Source organism: Mobula hypostoma, chromosome 5, assembly GCF_963921235.1.
Source record: "Mobula hypostoma chromosome 5, sMobHyp1.1, whole genome shotgun sequence".
Classification (NCBI taxonomy): Eukaryota; Metazoa; Chordata; class Chondrichthyes; order Myliobatiformes; family Myliobatidae; genus Mobula; species Mobula hypostoma.
Window position 1 is genome coordinate 101,495,569 of NC_086101.1, and position 21,979 is coordinate 101,517,547.

General features: G+C 40.8%; 1 protein-coding gene across 1 annotated transcript in view; it reads right to left on the reverse strand.

Annotated features, from left to right (window-relative positions):
• LOC134346871 (contactin-associated protein-like 5) overlaps positions 1–21,979 on the reverse strand; it is a 1,673,098-nt gene that overhangs the window by 855,323 nt on the left and 795,796 nt on the right. Inside the window, exon 8 of the mRNA XM_063048676.1 lies at positions 7,469–7,730. Coding sequence (XP_062904746.1) covers positions 7,469–7,730 — 262 coding nt within the window. The remainder of the gene's footprint in view (positions 1–7,468; positions 7,731–21,979) is intronic.

Consider the following 21,979-nt stretch of genomic DNA (forward strand, 5'->3'; position numbering starts at 1 on the left):
GTTGGTTATTCCCCATTGTAGTCCAGTAATTTTATCAGAGGTTTAAGAAAATACTTCCATCTTCCAAGAACAATTTGATTAAGGAAATAAATGACAAATTTGCCAGCCAGTCAAACTCTAGTTAAGCCACATCTGGAATATTGCATTCAATCCAGTTGCCTCAAAATGGAAAGAATGTGGCGTCTATGGAGTGGGTGCAGAAGAGGTTCATCGGGATGCTGCCTGGATTAGAGAACATGAGTTAGGAGGAACTACGGGACAAGCTGTTTTTATACAGTGACAGGGACTGAGGAAGACCTGACAGAAAAAAATACATAAAATTATGAAAGACATAGACAGAGTATGTTATCTTTCTTCCAGGACTAAAATGCTTAATACTAGATGGCATTTAATATGAGAAGGAGCAAGTTCAAAGGAGAAGAGCTGAGCATTTTTTTAAAATATGAAGAGTGATGTAATATGCTATCTGGGGTGGTGGTGGAGGCAGTTATAAGAAAAGCTCTTAGGTAGGCACAAGACTATACAGAGAGTGGAGGGATATGGTCATCTACAGGCAGAAGGCATTAGGTATCATGAACTTAATTAGTTAAACACATTGTGGATCAATGGACCTGTTCAAGTGCTGTACTCTGTGCTAATGCATACATCCTGAGTAACATTTAAAAGAATACTAGCTGTATTCCACCCAATATCAGTGAAGCAACTTTAAGCACTATTTATGCAAATGGAAAGAAGGAGCTGACATATGTAGTGTTCCTTCTCACATTACAGAGTATCATTCTTGGAAGATGCTGTTTGTGATCAGAGCTATCATCAAAGTAAATACCTAGATCTAGCCTCACACTTAGGTCTCAATGGTCTCAACAGCAGGGGTTAAAGTTGTGCTGACTTGGAATAGTACATGTATAGCCAGCAGCACTTCTACTGAAATAAAAGGGTGAACCACAAGAGAAAGCCAGTGTATTACAGCAATTGAGAACTTACAAGTATGAAAGTAATGTTACTACTTTCATAGCGTCACACTCACAATGAAATTATAATCCATCATTCCGCTCTGTATGGTTGCAGAGCAAACTTAATTCATCACATCAAGCTCCTCCAATGGAGCTTTGATGAGCTCTGAAGTTTACTATTACAACTTCAGAGTCATATCTATTAATTGTGTGTGCATTGTACTATATACATCAGGGGTAGGCAACCTACGGCCCATGAGCAAATATTGGGATACCATGCTTATCCAGCCCGCGAGTGATTTTTCCTTATTCTGAGTGTTTCACGTGACCACACTGATGGACATACATGGCATCTTGTTACACTGGCCCCAGGTTCCTAACACTGGTATACACGAATGACGGGAAGGCAGACTACCTTATTAATATGTCGTAGATACTCTCCATGCACGCGCAGGTTTTCAGATGGGATCGTTCAAATTTGTAAACAGAAACAGTGTCACTGTGTTTTAACAAGAAATCTATGCTAAATGTCCAGATATTTACATGTGCTACGATACTTGTTGAATAACTCGCGTTTTGAAATAAAATCGAAGAAAAAAATTCCAATGGCAATGAATGGAAAATGCAGGAAGGTAGGCACTGAGTGCTGAAATTTCCAAGACACTTGGGCACTAGGTTACACTTCTTCATCAAACAAGCTGGGAAACTTGACTGATGCCCATCTGGATAACATCTTGCTCTTGGCATCAACAAGTCTGACACCCAATATTGAGAAGCTTTCATGCAATAAACAGCATCAAGTTTTACATTGATTTATCGACTGTTTGCATTAAAACTTTCTTTTAGATTATACTTAATTTACTACCATTCAATGCATCATGTTCATATGTTTTATGTTTAAAGGTTCTTTGTGTCCTTTTAATAGATTCAAAAGATGCCTTGATTGAAATAATTTGCAACTAAACTGAGTTCTTTGATTACTAATTGGCATCCTTGGTTAAGCACAAATGATTTTCCAGCATGCATTATTCATTAATTTGAGGCAAAACATAACTAGATGTAATTAAGTGGATAATTCCCATATTTCAAGTTTTTTATGGCGTTTATCTGGGACACCGTCCGCTCGTTGATACGCGATCCGGTCCACAGAGGCAAAAAGGTTGCCAACCCCTGATATACATGCACAAGGATTTCTCTGTGCATTGGCTTTTTTCCTAACACATTGTCAAACAGTGTTCCTAACACTGGTATACACAAATGACGGGAAGGCAGACTACCTTATTAATATAGAAACATAGAAACATAGAAAATAGGTGCAGGAGTAGGCCATTCGGCCCTTCGAGCCTGCACCGCCATTTATTATGATCATGGCTGATCATCCAACTCAGAACCCTGCCCCAGCCTTCCCTCCATACCCCCTGATCCCCGTAGCCACAAGGGCCATATCTAACTCCCTCTTAAATATAGCCAATGAACTGGCCTCAACTGTTTCCTGTGGCAGAGAATTCCACAGATTCACCACTCTCTGTATGAAGAAGTTTTTCCTAATCTCGGTCCTAAAAGGCTTCCCTTTATCCTCAAACTGTGACCCCTCGTTCTGGACTTCTCCAACATCGGGAACAATCTTCCTGCATCTAACCTGTCCAATCCCTTTAGGATCTTATACGTTTCAATCAGATCCCCCCTCAATCTTCTAAATTCCAACGAGTATAAGCCTAGTTCATCCAGTCTTTCATCATATGAAAGTCCTGCCATCCCAGGAATCAATCTGGTGAACCTTCTTTGTACTCCCTCTATGGCAAGAACGTCTTTCCTCAGATTAGGGGACCAAAACTGCATACAATACTCCAGGTGTGGTCTCAACAAGGCCTTGTACAACTGCAGTAGTACCTCCCTGCTCCTGTACTCGAATCCTCTTGCTATAAATGCCAGCATACCATTCGCCTTTTTCACCACCTGCTGTACCTGCATGCCCACTTTCAATGACTGGTGTATAATGACACCCAGGTCTCGTTGCACCTCCCCTTTTCCTAATCGGCCACCATTCAGATAATAATCTGTTTTCCTGTTTTTGCCGCCAAAGTGGATAACTTCACATTTATCCACATTAAATTGCATCTGCCATGAATTTGCCCACTCACCCAACCTATCCAAGTCACCCTGCATCCTCTTAGCATCCTCCTCACAGCTAACACTGCCGCCCAGCTTCGTGTCATCCGCAAACTTGGAGATGCTGCATTTAATCCCTCGTCCACGTCATTAGTATATATTGTAAACAAATGGGGTCCCAGCACTGAGCCTTGCGGTACCCCACTAGTCACTGCCTGCCATTCTGAAAAGGTCCCATTTATTCTCACTCTTTGCTTCCTGTCTGTCAACCAATTCTCTATCCACATCAATACCTTACCCCCAATACCGTGTGCTTTAAGTTTTTACACTAATCTCCTGTGTGGGACCTTGTCAAAAGCCTTTTGAAAATCCAAATATACCACATCCACTGGTTCTCCCCTATCCACTCTACTAGTTACATCCTCAAAAAATTCTGAGATTCGTCAGACATGATTTTCCTTTCACAAATCCATGCTGACTTTGTCCGATGATTTCACCGCTTTCCAAATGTGCTGTTATCACATCTTTGATAACTGACTCTAGCAGTTTCCCCACCACCGATGTTAGGCTAACCGGTCTATAATTCCCTGGTTTCTCTCTTCCTCCTTTTTTAAAAAGAAGATGCGCTGCCTGCTGTAATGGAAACAGACGACGAGATGACACCCCATTGTCCTACCACAACAACATCCAGGCCGCGGACAGATACTGTACTGGTTCGCGGAGAATGCAACAGTAGCCAGAAGGCACAGAGCACATCTTTAAGAAAAAAGCCGAAATAAACATGCTAATTAATTAGATGCCGCCCCACATGGAAATGTTGGCCCAGATCAGAGATGACGCAGTCGGAAATCTTTTTCTTAAAGATGTGCTGTGTGCCTCCTGGCTACCGCTGCACCCCTGCGTACTTCACAGCAATGTATCGGTTGGTGGCCCGGAGGGTGGGGGCCACTGCACCACCCCAACTTGCGACGACTCAGTCTAACACAGCATCATCAGTGTGCTCGGCACTAAACCAATTCCGGTAAGTGATACTACAATGTACATACATTATTTCTACTTTATATCGGCTGTGTATTTTTACGTGCTATTTGGTATGATTTCGCAGCTTCATAGCTTAAAGGTTACTGGAGAGCACTTGCGCCATGCTTTTGCCAACAGCGCTTGCGTGAGATTTTCTGCCGATGGCGCTTGCATGAGGCTTTCGCTACGGAGAACAGTTCAGCAATGATTGTGGAAAAGAATTTCTACTTTATATAGGCTGTGTATTTATCATATCATTCCTGCTTTTACTATATGTTACTGTTATTTTAGGTTTTGTGTGTTATTTGCCATGATTTGGTAGGTTATTTTTGGGTCTGCGAATGCTCACAAAATTTTCCCATATAAATAAATGGTAATTGCTTCTTCGCTTTACGACATTTCGGCTTACGAACTGTTTCATAGGAACGCTCTACCTTCGGATGGCGAGGGAAACCTGTAGTGGATCATCTGCATATAGTGATAATTTATGAGTCTCATTTCCACGGGTAGTGCCAAATATATTAGGGGAGTCACGAATAGCAATAGCTAGCCGTTCCAAAGCAATGTCAAATAGTAGTGGACTAAGGGGACAACCCTGCCTCGTACCACGGAATAGATGAAAAAGAGGGGATCTCTGCTTGTTAGTAAATACCGAAGCCAAAGATTAATCAGTTTTATCCAAGACATAAATATCGAACTAAAATTAAATTTCTCAAGGGTGTTAAATAAATATGTCCAACTCTGTCAAAAGCTTTCTCAGCATCCAATGAAATAACACATTCTGGAATTTGGGATGAAGGCGTATAAACAATATTCATTGATCTCCTAATATTAAAAAAGGAGTAACGATTTTTAATAAATCCAGTCTGATCGGCAGAAATAATTTAAGGTAATACATTCTCCAATCTCATTACCAATATTTTAGAAAAACTCTTAGAATCCACATCCAGCAAAGATATAGGCCTATAAGATGCACATTCAATGGGGTTATTATCTTTTTTAAGAATTGGGGAAATAAAAGCTCGATAAAAAGATTGTGGTAATTTACCTATAGATACTGCATCCCTAAAAACACTACATTGCCAAGGAGTCAGTGTAGTAAAGAAAAATTTTTTAAAATTCTACAGTAGATCCGTCTGGGCCAGGTGCTTTACCTGAATTCATCGAAAAAATAGCATTCTTTATTTCCTCTACTGTACTAGGTACATCTAGCTTTGAACGTTCATTAGATGATAATTTTGGAATATTCAATTTCTTAAAAAATTCATGCATTATAGTAGAGTCATCAGGAAATTCTGATTGATATAAGGAGGTATAGAATTCTTGAAAGGATTTATTAATCTCATCATGGTCAACTGTCAAAGTGCCATCTTGTTTACGGATCTTAAGAATCTGTTGTTTAACTGAGGCCGATTTCAATTGATTAGCTAAAAGTCTCCCAGTTTTATCACCAAGTATACAAAAATTGACTCTTAATTTTGATTAATTGACTTTCAATCGAAGATGATAATAAGAGATTATTTGAAGTTCAACTCTCTGTTTATAAAGTTCCTGATTAGGAGCTATAGAATATTTCTTATCAACTTCTTTAATCTTGTCAACCAGTTTAAGTATTTCCTTATTAGTTTGATTTTTTAATCCAGCAGTATATGAAATAACTTGTCCATGAATATATGCTTTAAAAGTATCCCAAAGTGTCCCACTGGAAATATCCTTTGTAGAATTCATTGTAAAGAAGAAATTAATCTGCTCCTCCATAAACCTAGCAAAATCTGAATCTTGAAGTAAAGTGGTATTAAAACACCATTGTCTAGAGTTAGTAAATGTATCCCTTAAGTTAATAAATAATTTCAACAGTGCATGGTCAGAAACAGCAATAGAATCATATTCGCAACCAGTAACAAGAGGAATTAATCGAGAGCCGATAAAAAAATAGTCGATTCTTGAATAGTGCTGATATACATGTGAAAAAAAAATGAGAACCCTTTCTCATTTGGATGTAAGAATCTCCAAATATCTGAGATTCCAGAGTTTGTCGTAAAAGCGTTAATAAGGGTAGCCAATTTGTTCAGAAGTATTTGATTGGACTTGGATCTATCCATCAAAGGATTTAAACAACAGCTGAAGTTTCCACCCATAATCAGCATATAGTCATTTAAGTTAGGAAGAGAGGTAAAGAGATTCTTAAAAAAATCAGGACAGTCAACATTTGGTGCATAAACTTTAAGCATAGCAACTTTTTTGTTAAGCAGCAATCCAGTAATTAACAAAAATCTGCCTTTGTGATCTGAAATCGTCTCATTATGCAGAAATGAAATTGACGGATCTATAAAAATAGAAACACCTTTACTTTAGCCTGTGAGTTCGAGTGGTACCTTTAGTCCTTCCAGAATCTAAAAAAACGCTGATTATCCTCTTTCCGGACATGAGTTTCTTGTACAAAAATAATATGAGCATTCATCCTATGGAGTACTTTAAAGTTTTTCTTCCGTCCACTGTGGCTGGTATGGTGTTATTGGGCCAAATGTTCTGTATCCATGCTATGTTGCTCTAAGTTCAGTTTTATGGCACACCTACCTTGGGCATAAATGCATTGAAATGTTGCTGTTTTTGTAACAGCACAATATATTACAAACATGAAAAATGTAAATTACTTAAACTTAAATTCACATAATTTTATATATATATATACACATTAGTTCAAGTTGAGGGTAATATAGTCCAAGGGAGAATTAGATCAGTTCAAAAACTTGGTCTTAAATAAGAAGGTATCGATGCTACAACTACACCTACTATTACACAGATAAGTGGATGCTCCACAGAAGCAGTCACTCAAGAATGTTCTGCATTAAACATGATTGTAGTACATACAAAAGGCATATCTTAAAGAGGTACCAATGCAATGTGACATGATCTGAGAAGATTCTGTATAAAATCCACATTCCTTTTCTTTTCAATTGCTTACTAGGTGGATGCTTTCCATGCATCAAGTCATGCCTAAACTGGCTTTGGTCTCTACAGGTGAATTTTGTAGCTTTGCTCACAGCTAGCCTTTCAGTTAATCCCCATATGGCAATTAACTCTAAGCACAGACATTGCCAACTGAGTCCATGATTGACAGTCTAAACTTCCTAAATCGACACCTCAGACTTCAGATATCGGAGCAATGGTGTTCCATGATAAATAGTTCTCAGAGCTTCAGAAAACTTGTCTTTCTTTAAAGATTGGGAGAATTAACATGAACCCACTGACATTTCTCACAATCCCTAGGAAGCAAAATAAATTGTCTGGCGAAAAGCCTTCGGAAGACCTAAGGGATTTGTCTGACTTTCAATTTCAATACTTCTGCTCTCACTGAAATCGAAATAATCAGCTGTTGCAATTACCTGTCGCAAAGTCAGTTTGGGTCCTTGACATCTTCAGAATGTTTATTTTCAGTCTTCCATCACTGAGGTGAATCTGCAATGCTCCAGGATCTCCATGAAACTCATTGTACAACAGCAGTCCATGGGTGTTCCAGGTGCGGAACTGGAAACTAATGCTCAGTCCTTCCATTTGAGGTGGGCTGGGGAGCATCAAATAACTCCTGGGACTCATGAATGTGACTGGGATAATGTGTGCCTCTGAACATGAAAAGCTAACATTGCCCTGAAAGAACAAGAAGAAAAAACAGACTCATATAAACATCTGTTTCTTCCATCAGCTACTAATTAGTCACATTGTAACTGGATTCCTTCCAATCCATGATTGAAAGTCAAGGACTCAGTTTTAGAAACACAAGAAATTCTGCAGGTGCTGGAAAACCTGAGCGACACGTACAAAATTCTGCAGGAACTCATCAGGCCGGGCAGCATCTATAGAGGAAAATAAACAGTCGGCATTTCAGGACGACAAGTGGGGGAGGGGGCGGGCAGAAGTGAGAATGAGGAAAAGAGGAAGGATGAGAAGAGAACCAAAATGGGGAATGTAAAAAGAGAGGTGTGAGGGAGCAAAATTACCAGAAATTTGAGAAATTGATGATCATAATTATTACATTTTAAATTATCGCTCTTTTCTACAAATGTCTATAATATTTCACTTCTTTGTATTCCTGTGTTCTACTTAAATATTGCCATGCTTTTACTTAGGCCTCCTATGCATACAGGTATTGAAAGCTTTCCACGATTAGTTACTCTGTTTCTGGAAGCAATTCGGAAGGCACAGGATAGATACATCCCAAGAGGAAGAAGTATTCTAAAGGAAAGATGACACAACCATAGCTAACAAGAGAAGTCAAAGCCAAAATGAAAGCCAAAGAGAGGGCACATAATAGGACATAAATTAGTGGGAAGATAGAGGATTGGGAAGCTTTTAAAAACCAACAGAAGGTAACTAAGAAAGTCATTAATAGTCAGCAATAACCTGCTTATGGATGCCCAGTTTGGGTTCCGTCAAGGCCACAGCTCCTGACCTCATCACCCCCCTGGTCCAAACATGGACCAAAGAGCTAAGTATCAGAGGTGAGGTGAGAGTGATAGCACTTGACATCAAGGCAGCATTTGACCGCGTATGGTATCGAGGTAGCCTAGCTAAAATGGAGTCAATGGGAATTAGGGGGAAAACCGGTTGGAATCATACCTGACACAAAGGACCTGGGCCCTCAGACGCTCCATCTTCCTCTCACCCCAACCATCCCCTCTCCACTGACTCCCCCAGCCTCCCCGCTCTCCCCTCTGATCTCAGCTCTCAAGATTCCAGCCTTGAACTCCAGGCCGGGTCTTTATGTGCTGCTATTGTGACTCTCATCTCCCCTTCCTCCACCAACACTCTGCAATCCCATCTCCTTCAGATCCCATCGTCAGCTCCTGGGTCCTCAGAGGCTCCATCTTCCTCTCACGCCAACCCTCCCCTCTCCATTGACACCCCCAGCCTCCCCCCTCCCCCCCTCTGATCCCAGCTCTCATCCGTGCCGGGTCTTTACCATCCCCTCCGACCTTCAACTGTCGGAGGCAGAGTGCTCTGTCCTCAGTAAGGGCCTCACCTTTGACCCCCTTCGCCCACGCCTCAGCGAGCTCCGTGTTCGCCATGATGCGGAACTTTTCTTCCGCCGTCTCCGTCTCCGAGCCTACTTCTTCGGCAAGGACTCTTCCACCCCCACCGATGACCCCTTCTCCCGTCTTCAACCCTCCTCTTCTTCATGGACACCCCGCTCTGGTCTTCTGCCTGCTCTGGATCTCTTTATCGCTGACTGCCGACGGGACATCAACCGTCTCGACTTCACTGCACTTGTCCCCATTCCAACCTCACCCCTTCAGAACGCTCTGCTCTCCACTCCCTCCACACTAATCCTAACCTTATTATTAAACCCACCGATAAGGGGGGTGCTGTTGTAGTCTGGCGTACTGACCTCTACCTTGCCGAGGCACAGCCACAACTCACGGATACCTCCTCTTATTTACCCCTCGATCGTGACCCCACTAAGGAGCACCAGGCCATTGTCTCCCACACCATCACCGACTTTATCCGCTCAGGGGATCTCCCATCCACTGCTACCAACCTTATAGTTCCCACACCTCGCACTTCCTGTTTCTGCCTCCTACTCAAGATCCACAAACCTGCCTGTCCTGGCCGACCTATTGTCTCAGCTTGCTCCTGCCCCACCGAACTCGTTTCTGCATACCTCGACACGGTTTTATCCCTCTTTGTTCAATCCCTTCCTACCTATGTTCGTGACACTTCTCACGCTCTGAAACTTTTCGATGATTTTAAGTTCCCTGGCCCCCACCACTTTATTTTCACCATGGATGTCCAGTCCCTATATACTTCTATCCCCTATCAGGAAGGTCTCAAAGCTCTCTGCTTCTTTTTGGATTCCAGACCTAATCAGTTCCCCTCTACCACCACTCTGCTCCGTCTAGCGGAATTAGTCCTTACTCTTAATAATTTCTCCTTTGGCTCCTCCCACTTCCTCCAAACTAAAGGTGTAGCTATGGGCACCCGTATGGGTCCTAGCTATGCCTGCCTTTTTGTTGGCTTTGTGGAACAATCTATGTTCCATGCCTATTCTGGTATCTGTCCCCACTTTTCCTTTGCTACATCGACGACTGCATTGGCGCTGCTTCCTGCACGCATGCAGAGCTCATTGACTTTATTAACTTTGCCTCCAACTTTCACCCTGGCCCCAAGTTTACCTGGTCCATTTCCGACACCTCCCTCCCCTTTCTAGATCTTTCTGTCTCTGTCTCTGGAGACAGCTTATCCACTGATGTCTACTATAAGCCTACTGACTCTCACAGCTATCTGGACTATTCCTCTTCTCACCCTGTCTCTTGCAAAAATGCCATCCCCTTCTCGCAATTCCTCCGTCTCTGCCGCATCTGCTCTCAGGATGAGGCTTTTCATTCTAGGACGAGGGAGATGTCTTCCTTTTTTAAAGAAAGGGGCTTCCCTTCCTCCACTATCAACTCTGCTCTTAAATGCATCTCCCCCATTTCACGTACATCTGCTCTCACTCCATCCTCCCGCCACCCCACTAGGAATAGGGTTCCCCTGGTCCTCACCTACTACCCCACCAGCCTCCGGGTCCAACGTATTATTCTCTGTAACTTCCGCCACCTCCAACGGGATCCCACCACTAAGCACATCTTTCCATTCCCCCCCCTCCGCATTCCGCAGGGATCGCTCCCTACTCAACTCCCTTGTCCATTCGTCGCCCCCCATCCCTCCCCACTGATCTCCCTCCTGGCACTTATCCGCGTAAGCGGAACAAGTGCTACACATGTCCTTACACTTCCTCCCTTACCACCATTCAGGGCCCCAAACAGTCCTTCCAGGTGAGGCAATACTTCACCTGTGAGTCGGCTGGGGTGATATACTGCGTCCGGTGCTCCCGATGTGGCCTTTTATATATTAGCGAGACCCGACGCAGACTGGGAGACCGCTTTGCTGAACACCTACGCTCTGTCCACCAGAGAAAGCAGGATCTCCCAGTGGCCACACATTTTAATTCCACATCCCATTCCCATTCTGACATGTCTATCCACGGCCTCCTTTACTGTAAAGATGAAGCCACACTCAGGTTGGAGGAACAATACCTTATATTCCGTCTGGGTAGCCTCCAACCTGATGGTATGAACATCGACTTCTCTGACTTCTGCTAATGTCCCACCTCCCCCTCGTACCCCATCTGTTACTTATTTTTATGCACACATTCTTTCTCTCACTCTCCTTTTTCTCCCTCTGTCCCTCTGAATATACCCCTTGCCCATCCTCTGGGTCCCCTCCCCCCCTTGTCTTTCTTCCCAGACCTCCTGTCCCATGATCCTCTCGTATCCCTTTTGCCAATCACCTGTCCAGCTCTTGGCTCCATCCCTCCCCCTCCTGTCTTCTCCTATCATTTTGCGTCTCCCCCTCCCCCTCCAACTTTCAAATCCCTTACTCACTCTTCCTTCAGTTAGTCCTGATGAAGGGTCTCGGCCTGAAACGTAGACTGCACCTCTTCCTATAGATGCTGCCTGGCCTGCTGCGTTCACCAGAAATTTTTATGTGTGTTGACACAAAGGAAGATGGTTCTCATCCTCATCCTCTCATCTCATCCTCAGGATATCACTGCAGTAGTTTCTCAGGGAAGTGTCCCAGGACTAAACATCCTCAGCTGCTTCATCAATGATCTTCCTTCCGTCATAAGGTCAGAAGTGGGGATGTTCGCAGATGCCTGCACAATGCCCTGCACCATTTGTGACTCCTTAGATAGTGAAGTAGTTCATACACAAATGCAGCAGCATCTGGACTATATCAGGCCTGGGCTGACAAGTGGCAAGTAACATCTGAACCACACAAGTGCCAGGCAATGATCATCTCCAACAAGAGATGCTCTAACCATTATCACTTGACAGTCAGTGGCATCACCATCATGGAATCCCTTACTATTAACATCCTGGGGGTTACCATTGACAGGAAACTGAACTGGTCTAGCCATATAAACACCGTGGCTACCAGAGCAGATCAAAGGCTAGGAATCCTACAAGCGTGTAACTGACCTCCTGACTCCCCAAAGCTTAACCACCATCGACAAGGCCAGTTAGTGTGACCTCAGTGGTTGGGAAGATGTTGGAGTCAATTGTTAAGGATGAGGTCTCAGGGTTCTTGGAAGCACATGACAAAATAAGCTATATTCAGCATAGATTCCTCAGGGAAAATCTTGCCTGACGAATCTGTTGGAATTCTTTGAGGAAATAACAAGAAGGATAGAAAAGGAAACTCGGTTGATGTTGCGCATTTGGATTTTCAAAACATAAGAGCATAAGAAATAGTTGCTGGAGTAGGCAATGTGGTCCATCAAGCCTGCTCCACCATTCAATAAGTCATGGCTGATCTGGCCATGGACTCATCTCCAACTACCTGCCTTTTCCCCATAACCCTTAATTCCCCTACTATGCAAAAGTCTATCTAACCTTGTCTTAAATATATTTAGTGAGGTAGCCCCCACTGCTTCATTGGCCAGAAAATTCCATAAATTCATCACTGTCTTGGAGAAGCAGTTCCTCCTCATCTCCGTCTTAAATCTACTCTCCCGAATCTTGAGGCGATATCCGTTAGTTCGAGTCTCACCTACCAGCGGAAACAACTTTCCTGTCTCGATCGCATAATTTTATAATTTCATAATTATAAGCCCTTTCATAATTTTATGTTTCCATGATATCTCCTCACATTCATCTGAATTCCAGCGAGTACAGACCCAGGTGTCACAATCACTCCTCATAGTCTTACCCCTTCATCTCTAGATTCAACCAGGTGAACCTCTTCTGCATCGCCTCCAAAGCCAGTACATCCTTTCTCAAGTAAGGAGACCAGAACTGCATGCAGTACTCCAGTTGTGGCTTCACCAGTACCTATAACAGTTGGAGTATAACCTCCCTGCTCTTAAATTCAATCCCTCGAGCAATGAAAGCCAACATTCCATTTGCCTTCTTGATAGCCTGCTGCACCTGCAAACCAACCTTTTGTGCCAAGGTGCCACACATGCAGCTGGTTAACAAGCTATGAGCCCATGGTATTACAGGAAAGATTCTAGCATGGATAAAGCAGAGGCTGACTGGCAGGAGGCAAAGAGTGGGAATAAAGGTATTCTTTTCTGGCCAACTGCCAGTGACTAGTAATGGTTTTTTATGAGACTAATTCCTTTTATGTTATATGTCAATAATTTAGATGATGGAAGTGATGGCTTTGTTGCAAGGTTTGGGACAATATGAAGATAGGTGGAGGGGCAAGTAGTTTTGAGGAAGTAGAGAGGCTATGGAAAGACTTAGACAGATTAGGAAATGGCAGATGGAAGACAGTGTTGGTTATGGTTATGCACTTTGGTAGAAGAAATTAAAGGGTTGACTATTTCCGAAATGGAGGGAAAATACGTACAAAAAACCTGAGGTGCAAAGAAAAATTGGAAGTCCTAAATTGTGCAGGATTTCCTCAAGATTAATTTGCAGGTTGATCCTGTGATGAGGAATGCAAATATGATGTGAGCATTCATTTCACAAGGACTAGAATATAAAAGCAGGGATGTAATGTTGAAACTTTATAAAGCACCAGTGAGGCCTCACTTGGAGTATTGTGAACAAGTGATCCTTTTGGCAGACATGCTGAAACTGGAGAGGGTTCAGAGGAGGTTAACGAAAATAATTTCAGGATTGAATGGCTTGTCATATGAAGAGTGTTTGATGGCTCTGGGCCTGTATTCACTAGAATTCAGAAGAATGAGGAGTGTCCTCATTGGAACCGATCGAATGGTGAAAGACCTTGGCAGAGTGGATGTGGAGGATGTTTCCTATGATGGTAGAGACTAAGACTAGAGGACATAGCCTCAGAGTAAAGTGGCGAATCTGAGGAATTCTTTGCCACAGGCATCTGTGAAGGTCAAGTCTTTATGTATATTTAAGGTGAGTTTGATAGGTTCTCGATTGATCAGGGCATGAACGGATACAGGGAGAAGGCAGGAGGTTGGAGCTGAGAGGAAAATTGGATCAGCCATGATGAAATGGCAGAGCAGACTCGATGGGTCAAATGGCCTAATTCCGCTCCCGTATCTTAATGGTCTTAATTCCCAGGGTTCTAAACACTGGAATTACCTCCTCAAGCTTCTCTGATCCTTACTTTCTCCTTCCTCCTTAATACACATGTTAAAAATTTACTTGCTTGATCAATATTTAGTGATTGAGTAAAAGTATAATTGACTGGAAGAACTTAGCAGGTCAATCACTTTACCTAAATGATCTGTTTTAATCACTTGATCCTACCCAGTCCTCACAGGATCACTTTACCCACTTTAATTCAGATACCTGTCCTGATATCTTTTATGTGACCCAGAATAATTTCTTGTTATTTGGGAAACTTCTTGTGAAATTGTGATCAGAGACCCTGTACGAATAGAGTCTTGTTGATCAGTGATCAAGTTGCTTCGCTGAGGAGGAATGAGAGCATTGTGAGTAGTTCAAATTAATATTAGTACTCGTTGGAATTTAGAAGATTGAGGGGGGATCTGATTGAAACGTATAAGATCCTAAAGGGATTGGACAGGCTAGATGCGGGAAGATTGTTCCCGATGTTGGGGAGGTCCAGAACGAGGGGTCACAGTTTGAGGATAGAGGGGAAGCCTTTTAGGACCGAGATTAGGAAAAACTTCTTCACACAGAGGGTGGTGAATCTGTGGAATTCTCTGCCACAGCAAACTGTTGAGGCCAGTTCATTGGCTATGTTTAAGAGGGAGTTAGATATGGCCCTTGTGGCTACAGGGGTCAGGGGGTATGGAGGGAAGGCTGGGTTCTGAGTTGGATGATCAGCCATGATCATAATAAATGGCGGTGCAGGCTCGAAGGGCCGAATGGCCTACTCCTGCACCTATTTTCTATGTTTCTATGTTTCTATTATCAAAGTACATTTGTACATATAATGTCACCATATACTACAAAATTAATTTTCTTGCAGGCATTTACATGAATATATAGAAATACAATAGAATTTATGAAAAATGGTACAAATATCCAACTGCAAATCATGCAAATAATTTTTTTTTAATTTAAACAGATAATACTGAGTTGTAGAATCCTTGAAAGTGAGTCTGTGGGTTATGGAGTAAGTTCATGCTTAAATTCAACTACAGTGCACCCACAAAACATATATCACACACAGCACATTAAAATATATTAGCACAAGTTAATAAAATATTATTAAGAGTGTATGTCATGCGCTAAACAGTAAACAGCTCACTTTCCTTGTGATGAGACCTTAGTGGTGGTAGGGTAGTCATCAGTCTCACAGCCTGTGCAAGTGGCTGTTACCAGTCTGGCAGTCCTGGTCCTGATGCTCCTGTACCTCCTCCCTGACAGTAGTAAGTCAAAGAGATTGTCGGGATCGTCAACGTTGCTTGGGGCCCTTCGTATATAGTGCTCCCAGTAAATGCCACAAATCAAGGGGAATGAGACCCCACTGATCTGGCAGCTTGTACTACACTTCATAGGGTCCTGTGGTCCAATACTTTGCAACTTCCGTACTACACTTTGAAGCAACCAGAAAGGACATTCTCGATGGTGCTCCAGTAGAAAGCTATTAGAATGGGGGCAGGGAGCCTTGCATGCCTCAATCTCCTCATGAAGTGTAGGCGTTGTTGCACCTTCTTGACTAATGAGGAGTTGTAGATGCAGGTTAGATCATCCGTTATGTGCACACCAAGTAATTTTGTGCTCTCCATACTCTATCCACAGCAGAGCCATTGATATTCAATGGAGAGTCGTCGTCCTTTACCTTCTCTTTTGTCTAGTCCACGTTGAGACTTCAGTTGTCGTACTCACACCATTTGACAAACCTTCGGACCTTCTCTCTGTGTGCTGAGTCATCACTGTTGCTGAGGAGGCCAGTCACTGCAATATCATCAGTCTTGATGATGTGGTTTGAGCTGGATCTGGCAGTGCAGTTGTGAGTCAGCAGAATGAACAGTAGCGGGCTGAGCCCATAGCCCTCTGGTGCATGATGCAGGTTGAGGTGCTGCTGCCAACTCGAACTGACTGGGCTGGGGTGAGTGCAGTTATCCAAAATTGAAGTAGCGGATGCATTTGTTGTAATTTTCAAAAAGCTCTTTTAGATCCTCAAACAGTTCCAATGGATTGAAGGTAGTTAAAATAAGGAGGTAAACAGTAAACAGGGAAGTATAGACTGGTTACCCTAACATTTATCACTGCACACAAGGTGAGAGTCCACTGTAAAAGATATAATAGCACTTGGAAAACTGACAGCAAAAAGTCAACATAGATTTCTTTCTTTCTTTTTCAATCTTTTTATTAGTTTCATCATAATAAACATACCATAATATTGATACAAAGTTATTGGGAATACATTGTTAACATATAGTTAAATATAGGCCCAGTTGACACGAGTGTTAAATCTCCAAATTATATAGGGTACAGATGAATGATATGAAACAAAAAAAAATCTTTTTAAAAAATCATGAAAAAGAAAAAAGAACAAAAATATATCCCCCCCAAAAAAACTAACCTAATGGTTCCTTTTTTATGATGTTACATAACAGCTCATGTCTTTTTTTTTCTTAGTTTAGTTGATTAACATAGATTTATAAAAAGTAGATAATGTTCGACAAACAGCAGGATATTATTTTGAGGATGGAACTTAGAGAAGAAAAGATGCATATGGTGTCCAGGTTCCAGGCTAGGGAGTTCATGATAAGGTACCTACATGGATCAAGGGCAGGTTGGCAACCAGGATGCAAAGATTTGGAATAAGCATGTCCTCTTTCCCAAGTTGCAGGTAGTGATGGTGAAGTGTAACAAACATCAGGGTTTAAACCCCAGATAACCTTCATAAAATTATGAGGGGTGCAGATAAGTGAATGTGTACTGTTTATTCCTGCAGAATCAAAAACTGGAAGGCATAAGTTTAAGGTAAATGAGGAGAGATTTAACAAGAATCTGTGGAACAACGTTTTTCCCACAGAGTAGCTAGTACATGGAATGAACTGCTGGAGGAAATGGTTGAACTACTACTATGTCGACTCAGATCGAGAGGGCCGGCATCGGGCAGATGGCAAATGGTTGAAGCAGGTATATTAATAACATTTAAAAAAGTACTTGGACAATTGCATGAATAAGAAAGGTTTAGAGGGGTATAGGGCAAACATAAAAATGTACTGGGTAGGTTATTTGGTCATTGTAAATCGCCCTGTAGTTAAGTTGGGGTTAATTCGGGGTTGGTGGGGCAGTGCGGTTCGAAAAGCCTATTCCACTCTGCATCTCCAAATAAAAACTCATAAATAAATAAAATAGTCCCTGGTAGAGACCTGTTGGTTTATTGATACAAGTTCAAATTCTATCAGACAGCAGGAGTAAACAAATATAGTTCATTAACTGATCAGTCATAAACAGACTATTGGTAATGATATCTAGGACATTACTGCGTTTCCATGTAATGATAGCTAGGACATTACTGCTTTGGCATTGAAAATCTTCTAAGTCAGAGATTTGCTGTGCAGGCATCATTTGTTTGGAAAGGCTTCCTCTCAACTGACTCAATTCCAAGTTCAAAGTTCAGAGTAAATTTATTTTCAAAGTACCATACACAACTCTGAGATTCAATTTCTTGCAGGCAATCACAGTAAATACAAGAAACACAATAAAATCAATGAAAAACCACACCTAACAGAACAGACAAACAACCAATCTGCAAAAGACAACAAAATGTGCAAATACTAAAAGATAATAGATAAATAAATAAATAGATAAATCAATAAATAAGCAAACAGGCCATCAAGCAAACAATAAATGTTGAGAACAAGAGATGAAGAGTCCTTGGAAGTGAGTCCATAGGTTGCAGGAAGAATTCATGATGAGGCAAGTGAAGTTGTTCCCTCTGGTACTAGAGCCTGCTGGCTAAGGGATAAAAAATATACATGAACATGTTCACGTGGGCCCCGAGGCTTCAGTACCACCTTCCTGATGGCAGTACCAAGAAGGGAGCATGGTGGGAGTCCTTGATGATGGATGATGATCTCCTGCGACAGTGCTCCATGTAGCTGTGCACAATGACGGGGGAGGGCTTCAGCTGCCGTGGACTAGGCTGTAACCTTTACTTTTTGTAGGCTTTTCCATTCAAGGGCAAGGATGCATTCAATTTAGCAAACCATTACAAGGTTGTCTGTGCTGTTTGTGTGAGCCAAGAGATTTCTGCGACAAATTTCATGCCAATTACATTTTTAACCAAGCCATCCTTATCTTTTGTACTTAAATTTAATGAGACAACACAAGGTGTTATGCATTCATCATAGCAATATATTTTGTACTTGTAGCTGTACAATAATGCATGCACACTCACAACATTCAGAAAGCCAGTGTTTATATAGATCACAGTTCACAGAGGAGGCTGCACATAAATGATGATATCAAGTAGCTTGTATCCAATCTCAGATGCTTCCACGACACTGTTTGTGGCTATAAGAGGTTCCAGTCATTTTCCCATTCAATACATCTGAATTAGCTGAAGTAACTATTAATCATTTAGGAGCACAATCATATTTAAAGGACCAATCAGCCTTTTTCCTTGATTTAGGAAGAAATTCCATTTTCCTTCTTTTGGGCTATCAATAATAACAGGAGAGGAGTGTAAAAAATACTAAATGGATGATTTTTGAAAGATTAAAGGCATTATATTTTTCATCTTATATCACTACTCTGTGTGCTATTGAAATGCAGCCTCCAGTTTCCAACATGATTGAGCCCATTCAACTAACAGTCTAACCATCGTCTAGAGTGGGAAGTATATTTGAAGGTAAGTAACTTGGGGGTAAGGAAATTGGACAGATTAGATTTCCTTACAGAGAGTGGGCATGGGACCAATATCCTTCAGTCCATCATATCCATAACAAGTACTGTGTACCTAACAATGCTAATCTATTCTCTGGCTGGGCATACAGCTTTCGGTTCCTTTGTGATTCCAGTGATTGACAAGCTATTTTCTTAAAGATTGTGAGAATCTCTGCTTCCACCCTCTTGTCAGTCAATGCATCACAAATTTCAATCACTGTGGTTGGACTGTTTTTTAAATTCCCATCAAAACTTCTGACACCTTCAGTGCAACACAGTGTAAGAATCTCCCAAACTTGAGTCCTCTATCTCATATAAAAACAATGGCAGCAAATTCATAAGATTGCTAACACTTTTATTCCTCTTTAGGTCCCAGATTATCCACTAGTTTATCAGCATTTTCCATTCTTTTGTTATCACAGGTCCAGACACCTGTTTAGCCACCGATGTTCAAGTAAGTAACAACATCCTACTCAAGGAATACCATACCACCAGGTTCAGGAACAGTTATTACCCTTCAACTATCACACTCCTGAACCAAGGGTTGTAACTTCACTGGCCCCATCACTGAACTATTCCCACAACCTATGGACTCACTTTCAAGTACTCTTCATCTCATGTCCTTGATATTTTTTTTCTTATTTCTTCTTCTTATTATTATATCTTCTTATATTTGCATAGATTGTTGTTTTTTTGCACATTGATTGTCCTATTGGGTGCAGTCTTTTATTAATTCTATAGTTTTTCTTATATTTACTGTGAATGCCCGCAAGAAAATGAATCTTAGGGTTGTATATGGTGACATATTATATTTTGATAATAAATTTACTTGGAGTTTTGAAACTTGATTATCAAGGATAGGGAGCTGTTTTTGATCTTGCTTTCAAATTAATTTCACAAATAGAAAAAAATCCACGGATCAAAGTTGATTAGGACAACAGGAAAACTTACGTTCATTTTTCAGGACGCATCTATTTTTCTAATATACAAATTTAAGAAGCGCATTCATAAATGTTATCAGTAGTATAGTATTCTCTTTATTTCCTTTTATCTCATTCATCTTATCGCACAACAAAGGATGTTTGTTTTGCAAAACCCAATAAGATTGCTATTTTATTAGGTTGTATATTAATTTTAAGTGCTTTAGAAATTGTTGAAAAAACTGACTTCCAGAACTGTTCCAATATAGAACAAGACCAAAACATATGTGTCAGTATGGCTATCTCAGTTTTACATCTATCACAATAACTATCAACATTAGAAACGATTTTAGAAAGTCTCTCCTTCGTCAAATGATAACGGTGTACAATTTTAAATTGAATCAATGAATGGCTAGCACAAATTGAAGGAGAGTTAACCAACTTCAAAATCCACATCTAATCCTCCATCATGAAAGTCAAATTAAGTTCCTTTTCCCAATCCTGTTTAATCTTAGATAAAGGACACTTATCCCATTGTAATAATAAATTATAAATTCTTCCAATAGAACCCTTGATCGAAGGGTTCATACTCATAATAGTATCTAACAGGTCAGCCTCCAATATGTAAGGAAAATTACTTAATATTTTGTAAAAAAATGCCTAACTTGAAGGTATTGCAGAAAGTGTGAGTATGAAAGAGAATATTTACCAAATAATTGTTCAAAAGACATTAATCTATTAACCTAAAAAATTAACTGTGCTTTTTGGAATAATTCCTCAAAATATTCATGGTATTTCTGTGTCTGACCAACATGTTACTGCATTTGTTACATTGATAGCTAGGAGGGCCATTTTGTTGAAGTGGAAGGATACATCAGCTCCCACTTTGTCACAATGGTTCTCTCAAGTGATGCTATGTCTTAGTTTGGAGAAAATTAGAAGTCAAACCTTTGAACCTTTATTTGATTTTGAGAAAAGATGGGGCTCATTTGCTCGTTATTATCATTTAAGCTAATTGATAGATTTTTTCCACGTCTAATTGTAAATTTTTTGGTATATTTTCTTTTCTTGCTGGTGGTTTGATGTCTATTTTTAGAAGCTTTTTGTATGACGCATGGCTCCGGGGTTGTACAGCTAATGGGTTTTTTCCCCCACTTTTTCTGCTTAGTAGGTTTTTTTTGTTATCACAATTTTTTTTCAATCTTTAGGATAATGTCTTTTTTGAGACATTGTAAGGGTTGTTACTTCAATGTACTCGTGTTATCTCTTTTGTATTAATAACAATAAAAAGCTTTGAAAAGAAAGAAAAGATTGCTATTTTAACCTTTCAGATGCAGAATTAAAACCTTGAAAGGACTGTCAAATTTGGACTCCACCTTTGAAAAAGCTGACATTATTGTCTTTTCACACACTTATAAAATGCCTGTTTAATGAATTCCACAGATTAATTGTCCTGTGATATCTTTACCTATTGATGGTGATGAGCCACATTATGTTGTAATTGTGCACTACTGTAGTATAGTGGTTAGAGCAATGATATTATCATTTGCGGCATCGTAGTTCAGAGTTCAATCCCAGTGTCCTCTGTAACATGTGTCTGTACATCCTCCCCATGAAATGCATGGGCTTTACCTGGGTGATCCAGTTTCCACGCACAATCCATAGATGTATCAGGAATATTAACTGGTCATTGTAATTTGTCATTAAGTTTGGGTAATTCAGGGATTGTTGGGTGGCATGACTTGAAGGGCAGGATGGGCCTATTCTGCACTGTACCTTTAAATAAAAAATAAAATAAATAAAGTGAAAGAACAGTCAAATTTGGATTGAGAAGATTGTCTTTTCACACACTTATAAAATGCCTGCTAAATGAACCCTGCAGATTAACTGTCCTGAACACTCTTATAGTGATATCTTGGTTGCTTATTAATTGTGGTGAGCAACATCATGCTATAGTTCCTTCTCTACTTCAGAAATTGAAAAATTAGTATTTTATTTAAATTATTTTGATTTGCAGTAGTGCAGGATTTCCTAGGAGTTGTGGAATGGGGTGAATAAAAAGATGGGTTTGAGCATTGATATGATGCCTCAAAAATATGGAATAGTTCAGCTATGTTTTGACTAATTCATTGATAAG